At 38.5% G+C, this 23,353-nt stretch overlaps 1 protein-coding gene across 2 annotated transcripts; it reads right to left on the bottom strand.

Moving 5' to 3' along the window:
• Positions 1 to 2,229: 2,229 nt before the first annotated feature.
• Positions 2,230 to 21,409, bottom strand: tbc1d8b (TBC1 domain family member 8B). 2 transcript variants are annotated; one of them, XM_055043660.1, is made up of 21 exons: positions 21,163 to 21,409; positions 17,005 to 17,115; positions 16,669 to 16,787; positions 15,741 to 15,966; positions 14,681 to 14,921; positions 14,355 to 14,562; positions 14,101 to 14,268; positions 13,842 to 14,003; positions 13,187 to 13,337; positions 12,851 to 13,065; positions 11,586 to 11,703; positions 11,209 to 11,494; positions 10,993 to 11,122; positions 10,806 to 10,904; positions 10,332 to 10,400; positions 10,003 to 10,243; positions 9,853 to 9,918; positions 7,399 to 7,491; positions 7,220 to 7,267; positions 5,975 to 6,072; positions 2,230 to 5,891 (listed from the first exon to the last, which is right to left on the bottom strand). In XM_055043660.1, the coding sequence occupies exons 1-21, from the start codon at positions 21,287 to 21,289 to the stop codon at positions 5,460 to 5,462; spliced, it is 3,408 nt and encodes a 1,135-aa protein (XP_054899635.1). In that variant the 5' UTR covers positions 21,290 to 21,409; the 3' UTR covers positions 2,230 to 5,459. The 2 variants fall into 2 exon arrangements, with proteins under 2 accessions (XP_054899635.1, XP_054899636.1); XM_055043661.1 differs by lacking the exon at positions 7,399 to 7,491.
• Positions 21,410 to 23,353: the final 1,944 nt, after the last annotated feature.

Below are 23,353 nucleotides of genomic sequence, written 5' to 3'. Positions count from 1 at the left end.
TGGACACTAGGGGTCGCCCTTTAAACGCAGCAGTTTAATTTCACAGCATGAATGAATGAATGTGTTCATTCATTTTGAGAAGTTTCTCCGTGTTCACTGACAGCTGTTGTTTTTAGTACAACTTCAGTAGAAATATACAGATGATTTATAATCCATTAAGCAAAACTGAAGTAAAATGTAAAATATATTTTTTAGAAAAAATAAGAGTACGATTAAACTGTTGATTAAATTCATTATCAGAGGCTTTTTTTTAGGATCCCACCACTGCATCTCAATTTACAGCTTTAACTGGGCGATTTATTTTGTTTTCCAGTCGGTCTCTTGTAGATTTGCTGCTGTTGGGTTTAAGATCAAAATTTGACATTTTTTCTTCCCACTCTTCCATAAAGTCCAGATTTGTGGAGTTTGTGACTCCATAAATCTGGTTTTTCTCAGTCTCTTAATTAAAATTCTCAAAACTGTGATTGATCTTCAAATCATTGTACATAAAAAAAATTCTAATTTCTTTGAACAAGTTGCAAATGGTTATGTGAAATGCTTTGCTTTTAATCTACATTTTGAAATGCCTTTGTCATTTAAAATTGACAAAAGCATTTTGTCAAGCTAAAGACAATTCTTTGATGAATTCTGTTCATTGTACAAGTCTTAACATGCAAAATGCCTGAACAATTTGTCATACTGTCAATCATATTTTTAATTAATTTCCATTACACTGTTTTTACAAATCTGCCCTGAAATGTTAAATTTCTCCCCGGTGAGTCCCAAGTTTCTCCAATGTAGGTAAATGTTTGGAGCATTAGATCAACCAGTTTTCTGAAACAGATTGATTGTACGTCTCATGAACCATCGAGAGGAAAATAACACCATGGTACATTTATGACAATGGAAGGAGCAGGAATTGGACGGAGTCAACAGAGAGAAGAGAAGAGGAGAGAATCTGTGACAGAGGAGTTGGGAGGGAAAACAGAGGAAGAGGCAGAAGAAGATGAGGACATCTGCCTGTTTCCATCAGGCAAATAGACGCTGATGGAGTTTCTCTCATCCTGATCCTCATTCTTTAACGTCATTGAGAAATTTTTCTGGTGGAAAATAAAGGAAGACTGCACTGTAATCCCTTCATGTTTCCTTAAGGAGATTGTCTTATATTCCTGCTACTATATATTTTTTTCTTTGTGCTGTTTTCTGAATCACAAGTTACAGTAAAATCATAAACGTGAATCTTGCCCTGTCTCTTGCCACTGATCTCCCACAATCACTCTTGTTTCATTAAGTCATTGTGGCGTGTGATCTCCCACTCTACTGGAAGAGTTGGAGGTATAGAGAGAGGGGGAAGAATGTGATCAGAAAACAAAACTTAAGAAGGCTAAAGGTTAAAACACAAGAAGGAAATGACATAATGAAACCGATCCGTGAATTGAAACAATTGTTTTTGCATCACAGCACATGCAGCTTTAAAGGTTAAAATTAAATAAAAGTGCAAGAGGTAAGATCTGAAGTTTTTCACACAAGTATGAAAATGAATAGCTCAGAGCGTCAGTTACTCTGGCGCATGATTTTGCTCTGAAGCACCATGACAGGAAACCGTAAGCCCTAGCAAAATTTCGAAAACACTTTACCGGAGCAGGCGGGCGTATCGATGTCATGACCGAGATTGATACCGATAGGGCGATATTTGTGGCGATTTCAAAATTGATTTGGGGTCAAAATGGCACTCCGTCCGACACGCTAACAAAACGTTAGTTACACTTTGCATTTCGGCATTTGGAAATTTTGCCTATGCATTGCTATGGGCAGGCCCCAATTACTGACCGCTGGAGGAGATTTGAGTCGTCTGTGCGTCATACAAAGACAACAGAAGAAAGTGTCATTGATGCTGCTGTGAAAAACATGAAGTAAAAGTTTTCTTGGAACGAATCCTGTCATTTAATTGTTTTATACAGTGAAGTTGTGACATTTTCACTATGTAGCTGATTTTTCTACCTTTTAACTGTATCCATAAGATCATTAAGAAGCAGAAAATTCAGCCAAATCTCAAAACAAAGCTGTTTCTTCCTTGCAGTTTGAGGTTTTTGGAGGTTCCACATTCAAATCTTCCCATTATATAAATACCTGCCATACATTTCTTTAAAAAAATAAAAATAAAACCAAAATATTTTGGTTTAAAATGGCCCTAATCAGCCAAGAACTCAGAAAATTTGATTCTTATTTATCAAGACAAAAGACAACTCATTAAATCACTGCTCTTTATTCTCATACATTTAGGCACCAATCAAACTAATCCATATAAATCAAACAAACATCCAAGCGTCACATATATTGCAAAATAAGAACTCGAGAGGTTTTCAGAGCCGTGCATCAACTTTCCCATCCTCTGGAAAGAGGATAGACACTTTTATGGGCGTTTGAAAAAATATTTTGCATAAAGGAATGTTTGATCTGAATACTTTAGATTTGCAAAGACAAATGAACAAATTCTTGAAATCAAAGTACTTGTGATTTGAGAATAAAGAGAAAGCAACAGATCAACGCATGCTCAAACTCAATCCATGCACATCCTGTTCCAGAATTAGCTGCTGTTTGCATGTCATAATCATTGTGACATTCAAAGATGTCAAAAACAAAACATGACGGCAGGAACTAACAAAGTAAAATCATGCTCAAATTTAGCTTTTCCTTTTACTCCCCATCAGTCATAATAAATAGATACTAAAGTCTCCTGCTGAGACTCAGGACTTTAATTTATTATTAGACTTTAAAATTAGGAAAGGATAACATATCTAACATCAATAATGTATTTTGCCATTTTCTAACACATTTCACACATAAACAGTGGCATATTTATTACTTTTTTGCTCCAAAGAGTAGTTGTGGGTTTAAGATGAGTTTGTAAACCTCAACAGTAAAAGTAAAATTAATACTGCAACACAAAAAGTGTTGGTCCTTCAGTCCTGGTCAAGCAAAGACAAAATAATTATTCAGCAAATGATTAAAAACAGCCAGCACAACATTTCAGCTTTAGTTAAGAGGCACATAAAACACTAATTACTCCGGAGAAAAGCAGAGACTCTAAAGCTTCATATAAATCTGTTGATTTGGCCCCAAAAGACGGCAAGCCGCAGCTGACCCCTGCCACCGAGATACAAACACAACTACAGCTTGTAAATCTTTAACAACTGTGCAAATTGTCCACTGAGACAGAAGCAATATGAAGACAAAAAACAGGACACACACACACACACACACAAAAAAAAAACAAACAAAAAAAAACAGACAGAAATACTGAAAAATCTGGCTTCTTGTAGCAAGCAGCGAAAGCAGAGGCCTTGGAAATCCTGTAACTATGCTACAACATGCTCTATATGTAAATGCTGCAGACGATTCACGTTAATATATAATTCTGTGGATATACTGTTTTACAGGTTGAAAAATATCCCTTTTTAACCCCTTATGCGTCTACACAAATGTCACCCTGAGATTCGATGAAGCAAAAATATCCTTCAAAAGGTTCAACAGTCCTGGAGCTCATTGGGTCGACAGAAACCTCACGGTTACAGGAAACCAACACGGATGGAGAGAAAGTTACGATGGGTCGCCCAGCGAGGTCCGCAGACAGAGCACAGGAGGTTCATCTGGACATCTCCTGCTTTCCAGGCAAACGTTTGACCTACTCATGAAAAATGTGTTGATTTAGCAAAGCCTGTCGAACACGAGCCTGGGTTACGTGGTTCAGTGTACCATATGTTCACCATGATTGCTGCTGAAGGTGCAAAACAGCTGACTGTGTCGTGTGGAACAGCAGCGCCCTCCGCAGCATGTTATTGCCAGGGCCAGTCTTTAACGAGGGCTTTACCAGGGCCCCACGTCTTTGCTGTCTAAATTTGATTTCATATTTTGCATATAATAAATGGACATTTTTCAATATCACTAAAAAGTCAGGGGGTGGGGCGCTCTGTAACGATTATCCGAATGATTTTATTCTCATCTTTGTGAAATATGGCTTACAGCAAAAACAAAATCCCAAATCCGGTTTCTCAAAGAAAAAAAGAATCAGGTTTACACAATACTTTGGTTTACATACTGAAGCTCCTATTACATGAATTACAGAATTGGTACACCCTTCTGATGTTTCTCATTAAAGAGTGGATTAAATAATCCAACAGTTTTAACTCGTTTTAATCCATCTGTTTGTGCTGGCTTTTTAATCTTCTAGCACACAGCTTTTAAATTTCCCCCAAACTGTCTCAAGGACTTGGTTCTACAATCCTTGCATTTTCTTCCACAATATTCCTCCTTCCACTCAACTTTCCATCATCATGTGTCGATGTAGTACTTTGAACAGGCAGCTTCTTTGGTTGGTTATACATATCATAGCACAACCACATCAATAAACCTCTGTACCAAAATTTTGTTCATTACATTTTTTCCCTTCAGTACAAGGAAAGTTAGATGGTTTATATTAGCCATGTACAATACAGAAATATTGCTTGATTGTTTTGTGTTTAATGAATCTAAATGGGAGTTTTTACTTTTTGAACTTACAGGTAAAGTAATTTTGAGATAATGTTCAAATTTATTGTTATACACCTCCAAAGGTGTCTGAAATTAATATGTTCTTGTTTGGTTTTTGGTGTAATTCAATCTCCACATACAGGCATCTTGACATTTCAATGAGTTTTTTTGTGGATAAAAGACATTTTTTAACATACTTATGAGGAACTTTTTATAGAAGATAGATACAAAGATAAAAAAAAAATTAAATAAAAGCTGGAGTAGCTATTTATTGTAACGTGCATGCGGAAAGAAAATCTTGCCCCATAATTCTAAATCCAGCCCTGGTTATTGCAAATGTTTTTCGCTGACGTTTAACTTTTTTTTTTGCTCTCAAAATGTGTCATTTCCAGTCAGATAAACTCTGATCAGTTTATGGCTTCCAGGAACAGCAGCACAATGTGTCCTCTACCCACTACTGCTCTACTCCACTATTAACTAAGCTGGTGTTTCTTACATTAAGCTGAAGTTCTGAGCAAATCTAACAAGTCAAAAGACAAACTATCAGACACTGTAGTTTCATTCTAAGTAGTGCATACTAATCTGATATACATTTAAACATTCAGAAACAGATTCCGAGTCTATTGGTTTGATAGACTTGTCAGGTATTTATCACGCTTGACTCAGTTTCTTAAATCTGACTTGTCAAAGTGCAGCTACATGAGAGGATAGGGGTGAAATGCATAATGAGATTAGGTCAAAATTGAAAACACACCGGGTCTGTTGGTCAGTGAAGCTCCTGTAGTGTCTTTCAGATCCCGTCATTTCGGATAATCAGCGAAACGCGCGCAGAATTTTAAACCCACTTTAGCGTCAAAATCCACATTTCAATCTGGCCGGAGAAAGGAAATAAAACCTGTAGCGAGACAGAAACACTGTAATGATTCCCTTATGCGTCCTTTTTTTTTTTTTTACTTCTTGGCCTTCAGTTTGAGCTGTGCAACCCTGGCCTGTCCCAGTTTCGTCTGAATGTGTACGTGCCGCTCAAAGAAGCTGACGATGGCCGGCTCATTGAGCAGCGAGGCCAGAATCTGCTCAAAGGAAAACGACCAATCTGGATCCGGCTGCTCCGCCGCCCCTTCCTGGCTGCTGTGAGAGCTGGAGGCGTCTGAGGTCTCCTTACAGGAGGCCTCTTGGGTCGAAGACGCCTCCACAGAAGCGCCGGTGCTGGCAGGCTGCGTGGCCTCGGCGGGCGGGCTGCTTGGCTCCTGCAGCCTCCGGCCAACCTCCTCCATCCTCAGGAGGAGGCTGGTCACGTGGGCTACGGCCCGGTACAAGCGCTCCTCCTCCGGGTCGCCGTGGAAGATGTTATAGAGGGTTTTGGAGAACTGGATGAACTGAGCCTGAGGTGGGAAATGAAGACGAAATCATTCTATAGGGGTGATTTATTCCTCAAACTAAATAAACAGACGATTAGATGAATTACCTGATTAATTCTTGGTAGATCCTTGATTGTTTCCTCCTTTTTAAGGATTTCATTTTGCCATTGTTTCAGGTAGGCCTGAAGGTCAACCTTTCCCCTGCCTGTTGGTTTGACAGGCGGAAGAGGATCAGATGAAAACACAAACGGTATTCAGGGTATCTTTGACATCTTTCATGTCACAGATATCCTGTTTTTCCAGATTTATCATAAAACACCCTCAGCCCTATAGAGTCGTTATAAAAGGCAACAGATCACTAGAAACGTATGGTAGGTATTTCTACCTTGTTGAGGTTTTCAGGGTGGTACCTGCAAAACCAGAAACTCTAAGGAAAAAAGCTACACTAGAGCAAAAAGGAAGGAAAATAATGAGGTCATGAAAGCAAGGAAGAAAGAACACGTGGAAGAAAATTAGGATATGTGGAAAGAAGGAAGGAAATGACAAGGAAATGGTAACAAAGGAGGAAGGAAGGATACCAGTAAGGTACAAAAGACATCACTTGTGTCACACATATGAAAAAAATGACAGAAGAAGGAGAGGAAGAAAGGGAGGGAACAAAGAAAGGGAATATGGACACCAAGGAGAAACAAAACAAGGAGAATTAGGCACAAGGAAGAAAGTAGATTTTAGGAAAGACACCAGGAAGGACATAAGTACAGAGAGGAGGACAGAACAAAGAGGAAGGAGAGCAGGATGGAGGAGACAAGAAGGAAAAAAGAAAAGTTATAAGTAAATGACAGAAGGAAGGGACAGAGGAGACAAGGAATTAAGGAAGAAAAAAAGAAAACGCACGAAAGAATAAAGGATGTAAAAAGACATGCAGAAGAAAAGAGAAAAAGTAAACAAGAAGAGATGCAAGGCAGAAAAAAATACACAAGTGTGGAAGCAAGAAAAGGAGGAATAAAATAATAAAAACATAATGACAATGAAAGAAGGAAGTCAGAAAGAGAAAGCAAGAAAGGATAGAGGACAGAAGGAGGAAAGGACATAAAGAAAAAAACTCATCTCAGAGATGAGAGGTAGGAAGAGATGAGGAATTATAGATGTATCAAAGAAAAGACTTTATTTCAGACATAAAGGAGAAAGGAAATAAAGGAAGGATGCAGAAAAGGAAGAATGGAAGCACAACTTTTAGACTATGAGGTAGGAAGCATTCTTTCTCCATCCACTGTTTGAAAATAAAAACCCAGACTTTTCCAGTCTGCATAAGAAACCTGAGAATACAGCTGCAAATGTAGACGTGACCCTACCTCTTTCAGGACTTTTTCTTATGACACCATCTTCGGGAAGATCAAAGGCTGGAAAAGAAATGGGTGACATGTTAAAACTATGTCGAGGAAAACCTTCAGACAAGCCTGAATTATGAGAGTTAGAAAAAAAGGGGAGAAATTGGGAGTTTTTAGGGAGAAGAAAAAGAGTAGAGGCTAACCAGCGAGTCTGGTCAAGTGAGAGGAGTCTTCAATTGTTGGAAGAAATTGCTGGACTCTTTGTTCCTTTAAGTGCAAAGGACTACCTGTGAAAGCTAAAGAGACAGTCTGTGAGAAAACTGAAAGCAGAAAGGACAGGACCCTAATCCACACAGGCAGCAAAACAGAAATCAAGACAGAATCCAATGTAGTTTTGTAAAAATATAAGAAAATTTTAACACATGATGACCCTTAGAAAATAGGTAAACAGTCTATGATTGAATTAATTTGTATTTATTAAAAAATGTTTGACATTTAATAGGAATTTTTACCATATGTGATGTGTTGCAGAAAGATGTTAGAAAAAAACTTAAATCAATTTATATTTGACAAAAGGGCTGAGTTTTCTTTTCTTTTTCCAATGGATGAAATTATTCTTTAAAAAATGTAAAAGTTTGTAAAACGTCCAATCTGCTTTTGTGTATGTTTTATTCCGCTTCTTGAAGCACTTTGTGAATTTCATCTTGAAAAGTTTTGCTTATTTTATTTCAAAAATGTTAACAGGGTTTGTTAAGGACACCAGGAAGTGGTAAAAAACTGAAAAGTGTGGCATATCAACTTACTGGGCCTTGTAGGTTTGAATTTTTTTCACTGAAACATTCGCGCGTGAGACAAACATGCAAAAGAAATTACAAAAGATGGGAAAAAAAACTTCTTCACATGATTATGTATAAAAAAAACATTAGGTTGAGTATTTTTTAAAAAATCTGTATCTCAATACCTCTGAGCTCCACTCATGACCACATCTGGGTGCAAGCATGCGTGTTGCTTTCATGCATTGATTAAACAATTATCCCAACAAGTCAAGCAAACATCATTTCATCTGCCTGCACGGCTTGGTGCAGCATTAGCAGCAGTGCCTGAGGTCGCCACTTTAATCTGACACAGAGACCTTCTCCTGTGTCGATCTCAATTCAATTCATATAATTTTGGCCGTGTAATCCAATATGCTCCACTTTTTTCTTTTTCCGTCTGACACTTTGTGGATGGGAAAGCAGGGAAACTGATAACTCCTGCTGCGCTTCAAGGTTTAAAGGAATGAATAGTTCAATTCCTCCTGCTGCAAACAAAAAAACAAAGATGATGTAAGCGAGCGTTTGCTGCCCTTTGTGACTGATAAGTGCACGCAGCTGCTGCACCTTTTGTTCGGGCTGAAAGATTCTCCTCTCAAAGAGCACATGATTCGATTTCCTGGATCAATAAAGTGTCTGGAGCGGCACCTTTTACTCGGGAAGAGGAAGCAGATGACAAAGACAGCTTCCAGTGGCTGATTTAGGAAGAATCCCGACAAAATAAGGTGACAGGCAGCACTCTGGTGTGACCTGTCCTTGGTGCTGCAGCGCTCGGCCCTCTCCATGAGACACAGGCTGCGTGGCTTGATGTTTATTGGCCTGGCACAGCACCAATGGTGACTCAGGGCTCATCTGCTGCTAAGCTGTCAGTTGCAATCTGAGCAGCTCTTTCGCTCCTGTTTTTAGAGGAACCATCCCACGGCAGAAAAGCCCTTGCGGCTCCTGACACCCATCGTTGCCATGGCAAGTTCCTTCATTCAGCATGGGCTATTCTTACCCCCAGCCTCCGAGAAGGCGGTGACACATCACGGAGATAAGAGCCACACATTCAAGGACAGCGTCTTGCCCGAGGCTGAGCAGCGCTCGCCCTACAAGTCCTGACTTTTCAAACGACAAGCCATATGTTTTGAAGCCGTGTAGAAAACCCACAGCTGGATTAGAACTGTCTGACTTCAGCTTTTGCTTGTTCTTCAAGACTGGAGTAAGGTGAACGTGTTGGAAAATCATCTATGGCAATATAGAAAAATAAACAATATGATGGTCTGCAAACTGCAGGGATATAACTTTACCTGAGACTAAAATGTCTCAACTGCTAAAAAAAAAACTGTTACCACAGTACATAAAGAAATACAGCTATGAAAAAATTAAGGCTGCTTGGATCTTCAATGGATTTTATTTAACTTCTATGTGATATTCCAACAAGAAGTAAATGTGCATTATTTTATTTTCTTATGTGAAAAAGTAATTGAATTATTTGTATCTTTCAATGTCTTTCCAATACTGTACAAAAAGTGGTTAAATAAAAAACTTGCCATTTAAAAAAAATGCAATTAATTATCAGATCAATTGATTGCTAACATGGCTGTTGGTTGCAGCCCTAACGTGGGGTTGAACACATTAAACAGGTTTTTAATGATAAACATTTTTTGATAATCATCCGTTATTATCCTTCCTCTTTACATCAGTCTATTAGTTAAACATCCAGTGAAATATATTGAAGTTTATGATTGAAACATAAAATGTGTAAGTTTTGGGGTGTGAATACTTCAGCAAATCGCTGCATTGTGTTGTTTGAGGGCTTTAAAGGTTCAAAATATGACAAATTGTCAGTCGTTCATCACTAACCTGGCGGCAGGTGAAGCTTGAAGAGAAACTTCAGCTTATTTGTGAAAGATGCTCCGTATAAGGTATCTGTGGAAATAAAATCCTTTAAAGGACAAGCAGTAGCGAAGAGAAACGACGCACTGGATGGCCCGAGAAATCCAGCAAACGTACCGAGAGCGTAGCAGAACTCCTTGAAGTTGACGAGGCCGTCCTGGTTCTCGTCGATGAGGCGGAAGACCCAGAGGGAGAGCGTGCTCTTGGAGGTGCAGAAGCCCCAGGGCTCCAGCAGAGAGAAGAGCTCGCTGAACTGCTGGAATCCCAGCTGGTACTGCTCCAGATAGGCCAGGCTGGGGTCATGGTGGAGCAGAGCTGGACTCTTCATCGTCCAGTAGCAGCTGAGGAAATGCTGCCTCTGAAAAGAAGCGTGATCTGATCACTATTTTATGTTGTTGTTTTTTGTTTTAATGGAAAGAGTGTGCTGTGTGATGTTATGGACTCACTTTGAACAAGTTATAAAGCTCGTCAAGCTGCGGGGACGTAAATCGGACATCTTGGGACACAACTCGAATCTGAATATTAATTAATAGTTAATGCCATGGTGAATAGGCCTGTCATGATAAAATTTTACAGGACAAAAAATTATCCTACCAATATTTTGATACCATTTCCAAGTAATATATTGACAATGTCATAATAATGAAAATTTGCCCTTTAAGAGACCAATAAACTTTAATTTGTAAAAAAAGAAATAAAAAAAAAATTTCTTGTGTCACTGAAAGATCTTTTAAATACCTAAAATAAAACAAAACAAACAAAAAAAAACACAAACAAAACTAAAATGGATTTCTGTAAAAACATTTCCCTTAAAAAAAAAATCAATTATCAGAATACAAATTGAGCTCATTTCAATTTATGATGCGATTAATTGCTTTTTGCAACAGGCTTAATAATTAAACGACTAGCAGCTCACTCACCACGTTTTGCTTGGTTGTGTCCTCTAGCGTCTGAATCACATACAGCTTGTTTTTCTTCCGCGAACTCTCAACTTCCTCTGACCGGAAATGTCCGTATTTCTGCCAAAGGAGAAGTTGGACTTATCAAGCAAAAACCAAACATTGCTGATTAAAAGTGAAACGGGGACATTTTTAAAAAATAAAATACTTCATAGGCTTCTCGGATCAGCTCGCTGATATCCACACTGACGTGAGATGCTTTGTCGTTGTTGCCCACTGAAGCCTGCTGCACCGTTGGGGGCAACGGGCTGTCTTTGTTAGTCACGCTATCGAAGAACCTGAAGGAGAACCATGACAAATAGATGGATCACAGTTTAGAGCATTGAAATGCGGTAATCTTCCTTGCTTTTGGATGCATTCGGACCTGTTGAGGATGGTGACGGCTTCCGCGTCGTCGTTGCAGGCGATGAGGGCCTCCATGTTGTAATCCAACACGGCGAGGCCGAGCTGCAGGATGGCTTTAATGCCGTCGTAGAAGAAACAGTCGACCACATTGACGGCGCTCTCGATGGGCAGGACGCTGATGAAGAGCGTGAGGAACCACGACAGGGACACGGACGAGAAGAAACTCAGGTCCGTCATGTGCTCCACCAGCTGCGGGAGGTTTTCTCTGATCAGGTCCTCGAACACCGCCTGGTCCACCAGAGCGCCTGAAACGGAAAAAAATGGTTGCACGTCTTGACTGCGTGCCGATAAGAGTCGACAAATTAAAGTTTCAGAATCCACCGCTGGCAGTTTTACCAATAATTCGTCGGTTGAAATAGTCCGGCAGCATCCTCTCACAGACGGCCACCAGCAGCCAGAACGCCTCCTCTTCCTTGGCGTACAGCAGCAGGACGGAGGTGAGAATGTTCATGGCCTACAGGGGGCGAGGAGCACACTGATTCAGTGCTCTCAGAGAAAATGACCTTTGACCTGTAGCACCAGCAGAATAACATTTGGCAGCAACTCAAGAATCTGATCTCCATTTTCCACTGAATCAGCCGCATGTTCCCTTGACAACAAGATGTTTGTAGTACTATGATTGTGTAACATAGCAGGAGTAGAGACCAGGAACAACAGGTTTGTTAAATTTCTATAATTTAAAAGAGGGGAGTATTATGCAAAAGTCAATTATATCATGTTAGAATGTTATTAAATCATCAAAAACAAACCTGGTGTCAAAATATCATACAAAGTATAAAGACCTAATGGAGAAATAATGTGACGATGTGCTGAAGGCAGAAAGAGCAGAAGCTTCTTAAAGAGACAGATGCCCAATTTCAAGGCATTAAGTTGCAAAGTCAAATTTCTTTAAAGTCACGTTTTAAATATACAGCATTTTTATAACAACTGAATGTAACATATTTACTTGATAAGACAGGACCATGTGTCTGGAAAATACATGATGCTGTCCCTTTCAACACTTAATTTTATACTAAAAAGAGACAAAAACAAAGGTTTATTTCACAGAGATATCCAGATATTTTGCTATCAATTAGTTAAACGTGTTTCAGAAATGCATATTATCTATGAACAATCAGCTTTTCTATTTGTTTGGTTATTTTTGCTTTAATTTGGTATGTAGTCAAAAAAAAAAACTTCCACATGATGTTTTAAATAATACATCTTTTTATCTCATCTCTGAGAGAAAACAGGATCAACTAAAATCTGTATCAGTGGGTCAAACTTAAAGAATAAATAAACAGATTTGAATTCTGATCAATGGACCTGTTGTGTTGTCATCAATCTAAATATACAGAAAGCAACAAAAACCTTTTTTCTCCCTAGCCACTGTATTATAAAAACTTTTATTTTTTTCTAAAGCTGAAGTATATATATATATATTTTTAAACTTCATAAGCTAGCTGTGGGTTTACTATCATTTTTAATTAAAAGAAATACGCCACTGCTTGGTCTCTAAAATCTGGAGACTGAAGTTTGCCCTCCTGGTACCGCATGCATGTTTCTGTCTCATCAACTTCATTCCCATTGCAAATTTAAAGATCAACTTATACGACGAGTACCTGGCAGTATCCGATTTTTGGGTTTCTGTAGGCGTATGCAGTGAGGACTCTGCGCAGAGCTGAGATTCCCGTGTCGCTCTGAAACGCCGGGTGTTCTGGGAGAGAGCGGTGCAGGTCTCTTTCGATCTCGTCTGTGGCCAAAGTGCTGGTGCCCAGAGACTGCTCCACCAGCTCGGTGTAGTAGCCGGGGTGAGTGGCCATGTCGTTTACAGCTCCTGCAAACCCACAGTGAGCCCAAACACAAACACGGCAGTGTTTTCACACGGCTTAGATGTAATCTACTCAAAGTGTTTGCCAGCAGAATACAGGAGTGATATTTGATGTGCAGATATAAACCTGAAAATAGCATCCACAGCTCTCCCCTCAGAGACTCGGGAACGCCTCGGACAATCAAGTCTCGTGTCTTCTTGGTGAAAAACATACTGGTCCCACGTCCGTATTCAGAGAAATGGATGTTCCAAGACTGCTCCTTCATCTTCTCTTTCAGCTGAAAAATAAAGTAAATCGTCTCATTCACATGACTTATTAGTCTGCATTTTTCAAACCTCCAGTCTCAAAAATACTCATCATGGGAATGGATGACTGTGTGTGAGCTTTCAGTGAAGAATTTGACGTGCTCCGTCTTTCCCGGCGTAATACATACAACTTTGATTAATTTTAGACCTAAAAGCTGAATTCACAACTCTGAATTTACTGTGATTTTGTCAAAGTGGGTGAAAATTAGACACACAAGTTCAAATTTAAAATTAGACATACAAGTTCAGATACGCCCACTATTATTTATGTACATGTTCCAAAGCAGGATTTTGCTTTTAGGCTTATTTTCGCTTGGAGATTTTCTCATCCAAGCCAAACAGACATCCAATGAAAAACATTGGACACAAGATGTAAAACATTTAAACTTCTGTCAAAATGACGAACAGGCTTCAAACTCTCCGGTCAAATACAAAAAATATTCCATTAATGCTATACTTCTATTTTTTCTGCTTACCATTTTTGGATCGAGGTTTTCAACGTCTTGAGGGTGGAAAACAGTCATGAGGGCCTCGGTGCTCACAGCCTTGCTGGTGTCTTTCTGTCCCACCATGAGAGTCACATCCTCCGGATTGTCCTCAAAGTGATTGATGAGGGACTGGCATTCGCCTCGTATGGCCTTAGCGGTAAAGACACGCCGTACATCAGTCTGCTGTCAGAAAGCAATACAAACTACAAGATGAAAATAGCCCAAGTAAAACATGCAATCTTTTCACCTCTGATGAAGCAGAGTGCTGTGGGCTGGCACTGATCCCACATCTGCTGCGGATCGTGTTAGCAAGTCGCTGGTAGTCCCGCACCTCCGAGAAACGCAACGCTCTCTTGCCACGCACGCATACCGTCAAAGCCCGGCTGCCGGAATCGGGCTTCTCGACATTAATGACCTGCAAGACGGCAATATGGGCCGACCAGTCAGCCAAGATACGGGATTTAATGCTGGATCACTACTGATTTAGAAATACCACTTTACCTCTCGCATTGGAATGATGATGTGACACTGGCTTCCGTCCTGACTGGCAAAACAAAGGTAGTTCTCGGACAGGCAGACTTTGCCAAGCGTATTAAAATGACTGAATGGCACCCACAGGAAGCTCTCGTGCACTTCTAATAAGTTTTCCTCTTTGGGAAGCCTGAAAAATGCCCGGAATTGCTCACTTTTTGCATGAGCTTCAAGGCCTCTGTGGGAAAACGGGTAACAGAAACCATACCATAAGAGAAACGTCACAATAAAAAAAAAAAATTGCCTATTCTCTCCCCGGTTTTTATTTTCCAGAATAGCTGTAAACAGACCAGTACCTCTTGGTAATCTGAAGTGGGTCGGAGAGAGCTGGCTCTCCCTGGAAAGCCTCTTTATCAAACAGACGCTTGATGGAGTAGTTAGCAAGCTGTTCCATGATGACGAACGTCTCATTTAGATGCAGCAGCATGGAGAAATAATGATCCTCCCCATGAGCCAAAACATGGATGCTCTCAGTCAGGATAACATTCGATGTTTTCTCCAGCCTCCAGATCTCGTCCCAGGAGATGATCAGTTTCACTGCAGAGTCAGCACAACAAACCCATTTAAAAGCAATTATCTTGGAGGCAATGTGTCATCATTTTTACAACTTTACTTTTTCAACTGTGTTCAGGCTTGTGATGCAAGCCATTACTCACACAACTGGAAGATTTACATGTAAAGTAATCTTTTAATTTTTATTAAGCCCACATTTCTGTATTAAAATGTTTTTATTGGTCTGATATCATACTCTAATGTTAAATACGGTTTTTTTAATAAGCTGTAAGCAGAAAATCATCATAACTAGGAAATAAAAAACCCCAGTTTGTTGGGAATTATTTTATTGAAATAAATGAACTTTTCTGACATTCTAATGGTTCAATGCATAAAGAAATTCTCAAGGCCGAGACTGAAAACAATAAGAAAACGCTGCGATTATTTTAAAGTTATGACCAGCATTGTTTCGCTGCTACACAGGGAAACAATTCAGACATTTCAACTTCAGAAATGTCTTAAAATTTCTATGCTTAAAAAGCAACTTAAAATTTTATTATTTGTTTCATGTTTTCCCAAAACAATTACTTATAGCTTTTTTTTTCTTATTTTCTTTAAATAACAAAACTGTTTTAGAACTTTTCTCTGTGACCCACAGTTCAGTATTACCCATTGCCCTTTTCAATTCTACACTGTGAGTCAGCTGTTAAAGCCCTTTCACAATTTTGGAAACAGCTAGCAGCTATTTTCCCTTAAAGCCATAAAAGCTCCAGTTTGTAGCTGATACCAGCTACAGCACTCTTAGTGACATTAAGACAACATTTTCTCCACAAAATGAAGCACACGTAACAGCACATCGCTTACCCTCGGCTCCCAGGAGGTACGAGTAAAAGCACAGAAAATTTGTGCTGAGGTAGAGCCAGCCCTGGCAGGGGACTTTGCCTTTCCAGTAGCTGCATGAGTAATATGTGACCAGCTTTTCCTGGGCGGGCAGCTCGAACCACTTCTCAAACCTCAAAAGGGCTTCTCTGAATTTCTCTGGATCGTCCTCCAGCACCAGAGAGGTCTTCCCTTCTTCAGCAATAAGACCCTGAAAATAAAACAACATTGATGCTTCATAGAAGTATTAATACCAATGAAAGCTATAGACATTACATCCATAAAAATAAAAGTATCCTATTGGGATTGAATGTGAAAGTCCAAAACCCAGCACATAATTAAATAAGAAAAACGGGCAAAATGTTTTGTTTCTAGATGTGCAAAGCTGGTCTACATTTACTGAAAAACAAAATCCAAACTGGTAGTTATAATTGAAGTGAGTACTCCTCTGCACTTAATTATATATGCTCACCACACTTTTCAGGTTTTTATTTCAATACAATAAGAACCTGAAACAGGTAATAAAATACTCATCCTTTCCATCTGTATACCAGCTGTTAGTCATTTACAATAAAGTATATATATATATATATATATATATATATATATATATATATATATATATATATATATATATATATATATATGAAATTTTTGTAGCCATGCATCACTTCCCTTCCATTTCTCAGTGATACACCATAGTGAGTATGTTTATCACATACAATCCCACAAAATTCAAGACAATCTATGACTGCAAAATAAAAAAAAATAAAAAACTTAAGATGAATGTATATTTCATTTAGATATTTGACAATAGCCTTTATTTGGCTGAGTTTTTAGGATTACTTCTCTTACCAAGTGGGGTAAATGGTCATGAAAACATGCAATTCTCTGGTTTTTAACAGCCTCTTACTCTAATCTTCCCCTGTACGAAGCTGGTGATGTCTTCAGTGGAGTCAAACACAGAGAGCGTCCTCATGATGTTCTGCTGCAGCCAATCCCAGTGCTGATCGATTTCTTCTTTGGTGACCCCTGACCCCAGGAACAGTGAAAGAAAGCAAATAAAAACAAAACATTGCCCACTCCACCTGATCACTGTTTCAAATCTGCATAAACTTAGCTGATAAATTAACAGTATTTTTTTTAATAATGATAATTTGTGAATTTGACAATTTCAGTCTTTTGTATAATAATCTGTGGACAAGATCCTAAAAAAAGCTCGATTCAGGTTAAAAAGCCAGGGACATACCGCATGCTATGGACCAGTAGACCTGTGAGTCTGCTGTGTGGTGCAATATGCGGTAAGGAGCAACTTTGGATGTCGAGTCCAGCACAGTGTCCAGAGTTCCCACAAGCAGGCCTGTAAGACATAGCAGATGCAAAACCAGTGTGCCACTCTCAATCTGCTGCCAAGAAAAAGCAGAAAAATATCAGAATAATCCACAACTACCACAAGAATTTAATTTTTTTTAAAAAGTCTCAACTGTATGACCACCTAAACCTGTGTCAACTTGCACAATTACGCAAGATGATTGAGGATGAATAATTTAAAAAGTACAGCACACATCAACTTTAGTAGGTCTGTTATTTTTTTTTTTTTAATACTTGGATCACAGCTATAAAAACACGGCCTGGCAGCAGATATTAATAATGCCCCAGCTCTATATTTAGTCAAATCTGTTACCTTTACACCCGCTCTCTGCCGAGCCCTCCATGAATTATTAACAGTGTTGCGCTGAAAACCGTTTTCTAATGGGCTGCATCAGTATTGGACCGGCCTTCCTGCTGTCGGCTCCCCATATGGGTTCAAAATGAGCTGCCAAGTCGTAAAGCACTTGGCACATCCAAATCAAGTGACACCATTCATGTACTTATTGAGACTGAAAAATATATTTTTCTGGTTTAAAAAAATACAATAAAATCAAAGCGAAAAGGACTTTCGCCTCTTAAGGTATTTTGTTAAGTACATCACCTCTGCTGTCTTCATTTAAACCATATATGGTATTTTTAGATCCAGTCCTGGAAGCCACTTATGTTAGTAATTACCTTCAAGCACTAAGTGTTTAGAAGGTGTATCGAACAATGCCTGTGTCGGCCCTGCAAACGGGATTATCATGATGCTGCCACCACCATGTCTAACTGTAATCACAGTGTTCTTTTGTGTCAAATATACACAAAAGAACCAACTTTTGCATCACAAAAGTTGGTGTGCAGTTCAGACAATGACATGTTCTTCAACAACGTTCTGGGCCTAAGCTTTTCCTTCAGAAGAAAATAACTTGCTTCTTCTCTACTTATCTTTTTTTTTTTAAATGATTAAGTGCTATTTTAACAGGAGTGTGTACGGTTTTGAAATAAACTATATGATAACATCTATGGTGGTGAAGCACAACTTCATATTCACCGTCAGCACAGGACCACAGGCCCTTACAGCTACTCAGTCTGTGTCCATAAAACCAAAACAGGAAGCCTTCTAATTTTATGCAGAAATTAAAAAGAGAAAAAAAATTCAAAATAAAATATTTAAAAATGCCAGAAACCTATGGACTTGGCAGTAAATTAGAATTACTTAATGTGTTACTTTCCCACATAAAGAGAAACCTGTAAAAACAGAACAAAACAGATGCTTTTATGTTCTGTCGGCTTGATTATATGTATTCACTATTGTAAAAAATACAACTTCCAGCATGCAGCTGCAGCTGTTAGCCTTGGCCAACACCAAGGGATATCACACAAACCCTTAAAACACAACTCTGGCTCAATGTTTGTGAAAGGATAGGTATTAAAAAGCTGCTATAAATCCGGCAGGCTGAACGGACTCAGGCCTAAACGTGTCCTAGAGCTGCATGTCAGGTCTGAACCGTCTCGACCCGTTCAGACCCGACTGAACCCAGGAGATCCGTTCACTCTGTGTTTTCAGCAGAACGACAGAACGATCATAGAAACTAAACAAGGTTTAGAAACTAATCCAGGTTTAGTTTCTATGATCCTCAGTTCTCGATCAGACTTCCTAAAAGGCAGAGACGTGCAGAAACTGTTGGCTCCTTTAAACCAGAACTGAAAACATTATTGTTATGAAGATTTCACATACAAGTCGATGTTTATTTCAATTGTTTCATTTTTACTATGCCTCAGAGATTTGTGTTTTAAATCGATATGTTAGTTTGTTTTTATGATACGATTAAATATTTTCCTTTTATTGTATTTTCCAACTGCATTTTTTTTTACTCTAAAGCATTCAAAACTCTGCTGTGTGTATGATGCTGTGTAAATAAACAAGCCTTGTGCTTAATATATTTTGTTACTATAAAAAAATAGAAAAGATTTAGCATGCAGAAACTCCAAATGTTGTTTATAAAGTTAAAACAACAATAATTTGGGTTGATGTTTATGTTTATGTTGCTGTTTGTGGACGATTTATACTGAAAACAACAAAGCTGCTCCAGGTCCGACCTGAGAAAATGATTTCTTTTCCCTGCTGCATATTTTTAGAAAAGCAATGATAAGACCAAATCTAGAGAATGACAACTCGGATGAGCATCAAAAAGTTGCTGATGCATTTGCTGTCCAGGGAGCAGAGCTCGACATTGCTGAGAAGTAACAAATTCAGTTGTTCAGTGTAATGCGTCCATTTTTCAAAATGCTGGCCTGTGGCCAATTCTCAAAAGAGGTTTGTGTAAAATCTGTTCAACTAAAACACTTTATCACCTACAGAACATTCTGTCATAGTTTGTTTTGCCATTTTGTTCTACATTAACAGTTTGTCGATATGAAATTTAAGCTGGGCATCCACATGCCTCTGGTGACGTCACACGAGGCAACAGATGAAGAGTTCTTGTGACTATGTTGAATTTGGCATGTTTGTAATGAAATCAATCCTCCAAAATAGGTATTTTGGACATACGGTTATTATTATTATGAGTACAGAGTTTAACAGGAAAATGTATAAATAAACATTTTTGTCTTTCTGCTTTGAGCTTAAAACAAATCTTGATCTGAGATAATGAATTATCTTTTCAGCAACCGAGAAAGGAACATAAAATAAAGTAAAAATTCTTCTGTTAAATGTCCAGTGTCATCCTATTTTTAATTGTTAGGATTTTGTTGCGTATTTTGTTGCCTCAGAGCGAAGATTTACTACAACAGATTGTCATTTTTTCCAATATTTTCCATTTGTAGTCTGAGGGGTCGGTATATAGAGCATTTAGAAGAAATAACACCACTTAAAAGATAAAGAAATCATTACAAAACACATGAAATAACACATGGGTTCACAGTGGCCTCGTCGGTAGCACTGTCACCTATTAGCAAAAAGGCACTGGGTTTGAATCACGGCCTGTTTGCATGTTCTCCTATGTGTTGGTCCTCCAGCTTCCTCCTACAGTCCAGAAAAACGGCTCATTGGCTAAGTGATTTCTGTAAATTGTCCTCATGTATGAATGCATGCATGATTGTTTGTCCTGCGTGTCTCTGTCTTTCCCTACTCTGGACTCATAACCTGTCCAGGGTGCAAACTGACTCTCATTCAGTGAAACGGTAGATGAGAACAGATGATGAACGAATAGATGGATGAACTAGCAGCCGTAAAGTTCAGTACATTTATTTGAGTGCAAATGTACAGAGTTCAATAATAACATCCATTTATTAAATATAAAAACAGTGAGACTCCTTCAACAGTACAAATCTATTATTGGAGCTTAAGCAGAAATGCCACGCGTCAGAATTGCATATTTTTGCATTTCTTCATCCAGCACAAATGCTTCTGAACCTGTGAGAATCTTCCAAATGGTACCGATTCACAAACATTTTCGCCCATGCCAGTTAATCCGCTCCATTCTTGTGCCTCTTGTGACGTCATCAACCACACACAACACAGAATTCGCCATTTTTCCGAGCAGCACATCTTTTTTTTAAAACAACCTTGCATTTTCTTATCTCCTGCAATGAAAACCCAGTTGACTTTTGATTGTCATTGTACATTTGTTTGTTCATGCTGGGGGTGGAGGGAGAATACACATGGACGGTGGCTTTAATGACAGGAAAGATTTGTTTTTACTTACTCACTTTTAAGCAGAAACAGATCTACAAATAAAAGTGAGGAAATTTATTAAGAAATAAAATAGGTCGTTCCTGTCGATCAATTCTAGTCACAAACACTGAACAGACTATGCGGGTTCCAGCTGTTTGGTGCCGCACATCATGGACACTTGACTCCTACCTGTTGCAAAGACGCTGTTTTCTCGGCATTAACTCGCTCCCGCCCCAGGAACTGCGGGAGCTAGTTAGCTAAGCAGCAACACTGGTTAGTTAGACCGTAACTAACCAGTGTTTAAACGTCATTCGCTACGCAGTGAAAGCAGCTGCTCGAGCCACAGGAGGAGACAAAACCTCAAGTCGCTAACGTTACCTGTCAGCCCGCCGCCTCCTTCGCCGTACCCCCGTCGCCTCTGCAGCACGAAATACTCGTTATCCTTCTCGGTGACCCACAGCTTGAAGGCGTTCTTCAGCAGAACCTCTTCAGGTTTGAGCCACATGTTTCCAACGTGACGGAGTTCTCATGTAAATCCACCTGACATGTCACGGTCTCCCGTAAGAAGCCCCGAACAGAGGAACCAGAGACATTTATTTGTGTCAGAATCCCTCCCTTCCCACGTCGACAAGAAATACAGCCAGGCGCGCAAGGCATCATGGGATTGTAGTTTTTGAAGATAAAATAATCTTTGAAAATGGGAACTAGGTACGGTATGTATATCCAGCGTTGACATAATAACGTTTTTATTATGTGTATGATGATCCACATCCTGAGCAAGGGGTCCTAAACCCACATTTGTTTTTGGGCCCTTATATGCTAATCTAGCTTTATGTTAGATTAGCATAAAGCTAATCTAGCATAAAGATTAGCATAAAGCTAATCTAGCATAAAGATTAGCTAATCTAGCTATAAACTAGATTAGCATATAGCTAGATTAGCTATATGCTAATCTAGCTTATAGCTAGATTAGCATATAGCTAATATGCTGTATGCTATTTTAGAATATAAGGGCCCTAATATGCTAATATAGCTATGTGCCCTATTAGCATATAGGTATGCTAATATAGCTATGTGCTATATTAGCATATAGCTATGCTAATATAGCTATATGCTATATATATATGCTATATTAGTATATGGCTAATATATGCTATATTAGCATATAGCTAATATATGCTACAGCATACAGCTGAGCAATTAGCTCAGCGAGCTAATGCCCGCTGAGCTAACTGCTAAATGATGGCTAACGCTAATATAGCATTAGCTGTGCTAATGCTATAGTAGCCTACCTCCACAAATATCTCCTTTATATAATTAATGTTTGAAAGCTTACTTGTTATGCACATAATCATAATTATAGAAGATGATTTTAAAAAAAGGAGAATAAAAACAGCAACATATTCTACATTAGCTTTAAAAATTTCCAAAAACAAAAATATTACAGCTATCAAGTATTTCAGTTAATAACATTTGTAAACCTGATTTATCGTGTGATGTTGCTCTTGGGGGCCAACAGCAGCATCTGCTTCCTGCTATATATTGGTATGCAAAGAGGTTTGGGTTTTCGCTTTCAATAGGAAAAGGATAAACATTTCCTAAATAATAATAATAACAGTAATAATAATAATAATAAACTGAATTAAATGTTGCTAACATTTACTAAACAGATGTACAAAACAATACCTCCTACCCTGCATGCTAATAAAGCATTTAAATTAATGCTATACACCACTTAACCTTAGTTGCACTCCGTCAGTTTCAATTATGCTAAACAAAACTGAGGTCAAGGAACACAGCAGGACAAATTCTGAAACACTGAGGGCCTTTGTATTTACTGCTGTCTGCAACAAGGAAATACAATGCAAAATTTACCCTATGTTTCAAGTTATAATTTTCTGATTGCATTACAATTTAATATCTTGAAACACTGTCATCACTATGCATATACAGTATACACTCAATTCCCATGGATTTGTTTGTGAAAATTCATTTCTGTTCTTGGAGTCAAACGGTGCCCCCCTGCTGGCTCCACAAATTGCTTTAGCAATGAAACAATTTCCAATCAGGCAATCAAAATGTGCCTTAAGGCATAAGCTAAAACTTAATGTTTAATGGAAAAATACAGTGAATAAAACATATTATTATGGATCACATCAGTAAAAGTGTATTTCTTTTTCAGCTGCAGCTTTGACATATTTTTCAAGGTGTATTTTAAATGTTTCAAAAATTACACTTTTACACCAGAACATTGAAAATAACATGGCTATAAACTGATTGTACATATAATAAGCAGACAAATATACTCACACATCCATAAGTAAATTCTTCTAACAATTTAACAATCCAAAATAACATCTCCCATATTCACAATTAACAGTTAAATTACCAGAGTATCTGTTTTTGTTGACAAAAATTCATATGCATTGAACATTCTGCTCAGAAGACATATTTCAACTCATGAAAAAACAACTTTCTAAAAACAAATTCTCTACTACAAAAACTTCCATTTTTAGAAATATTTAAACTGAACTTTTGCAGCAACTATTATTATTTCTATTATTAAATG

Source organism: Poeciliopsis prolifica, unplaced genomic scaffold (genome assembly GCF_027474105.1).
Source record: "Poeciliopsis prolifica strain line A6 unplaced genomic scaffold, Auburn_PproV2 SCAFFOLD019, whole genome shotgun sequence".
Taxonomy (NCBI): Eukaryota; Metazoa; Chordata; class Actinopteri; order Cyprinodontiformes; family Poeciliidae; genus Poeciliopsis; species Poeciliopsis prolifica.
Note: the sequence above shows the minus strand (reverse complement) of the source record. Positions and strands in the feature narration are given on the sequence as shown.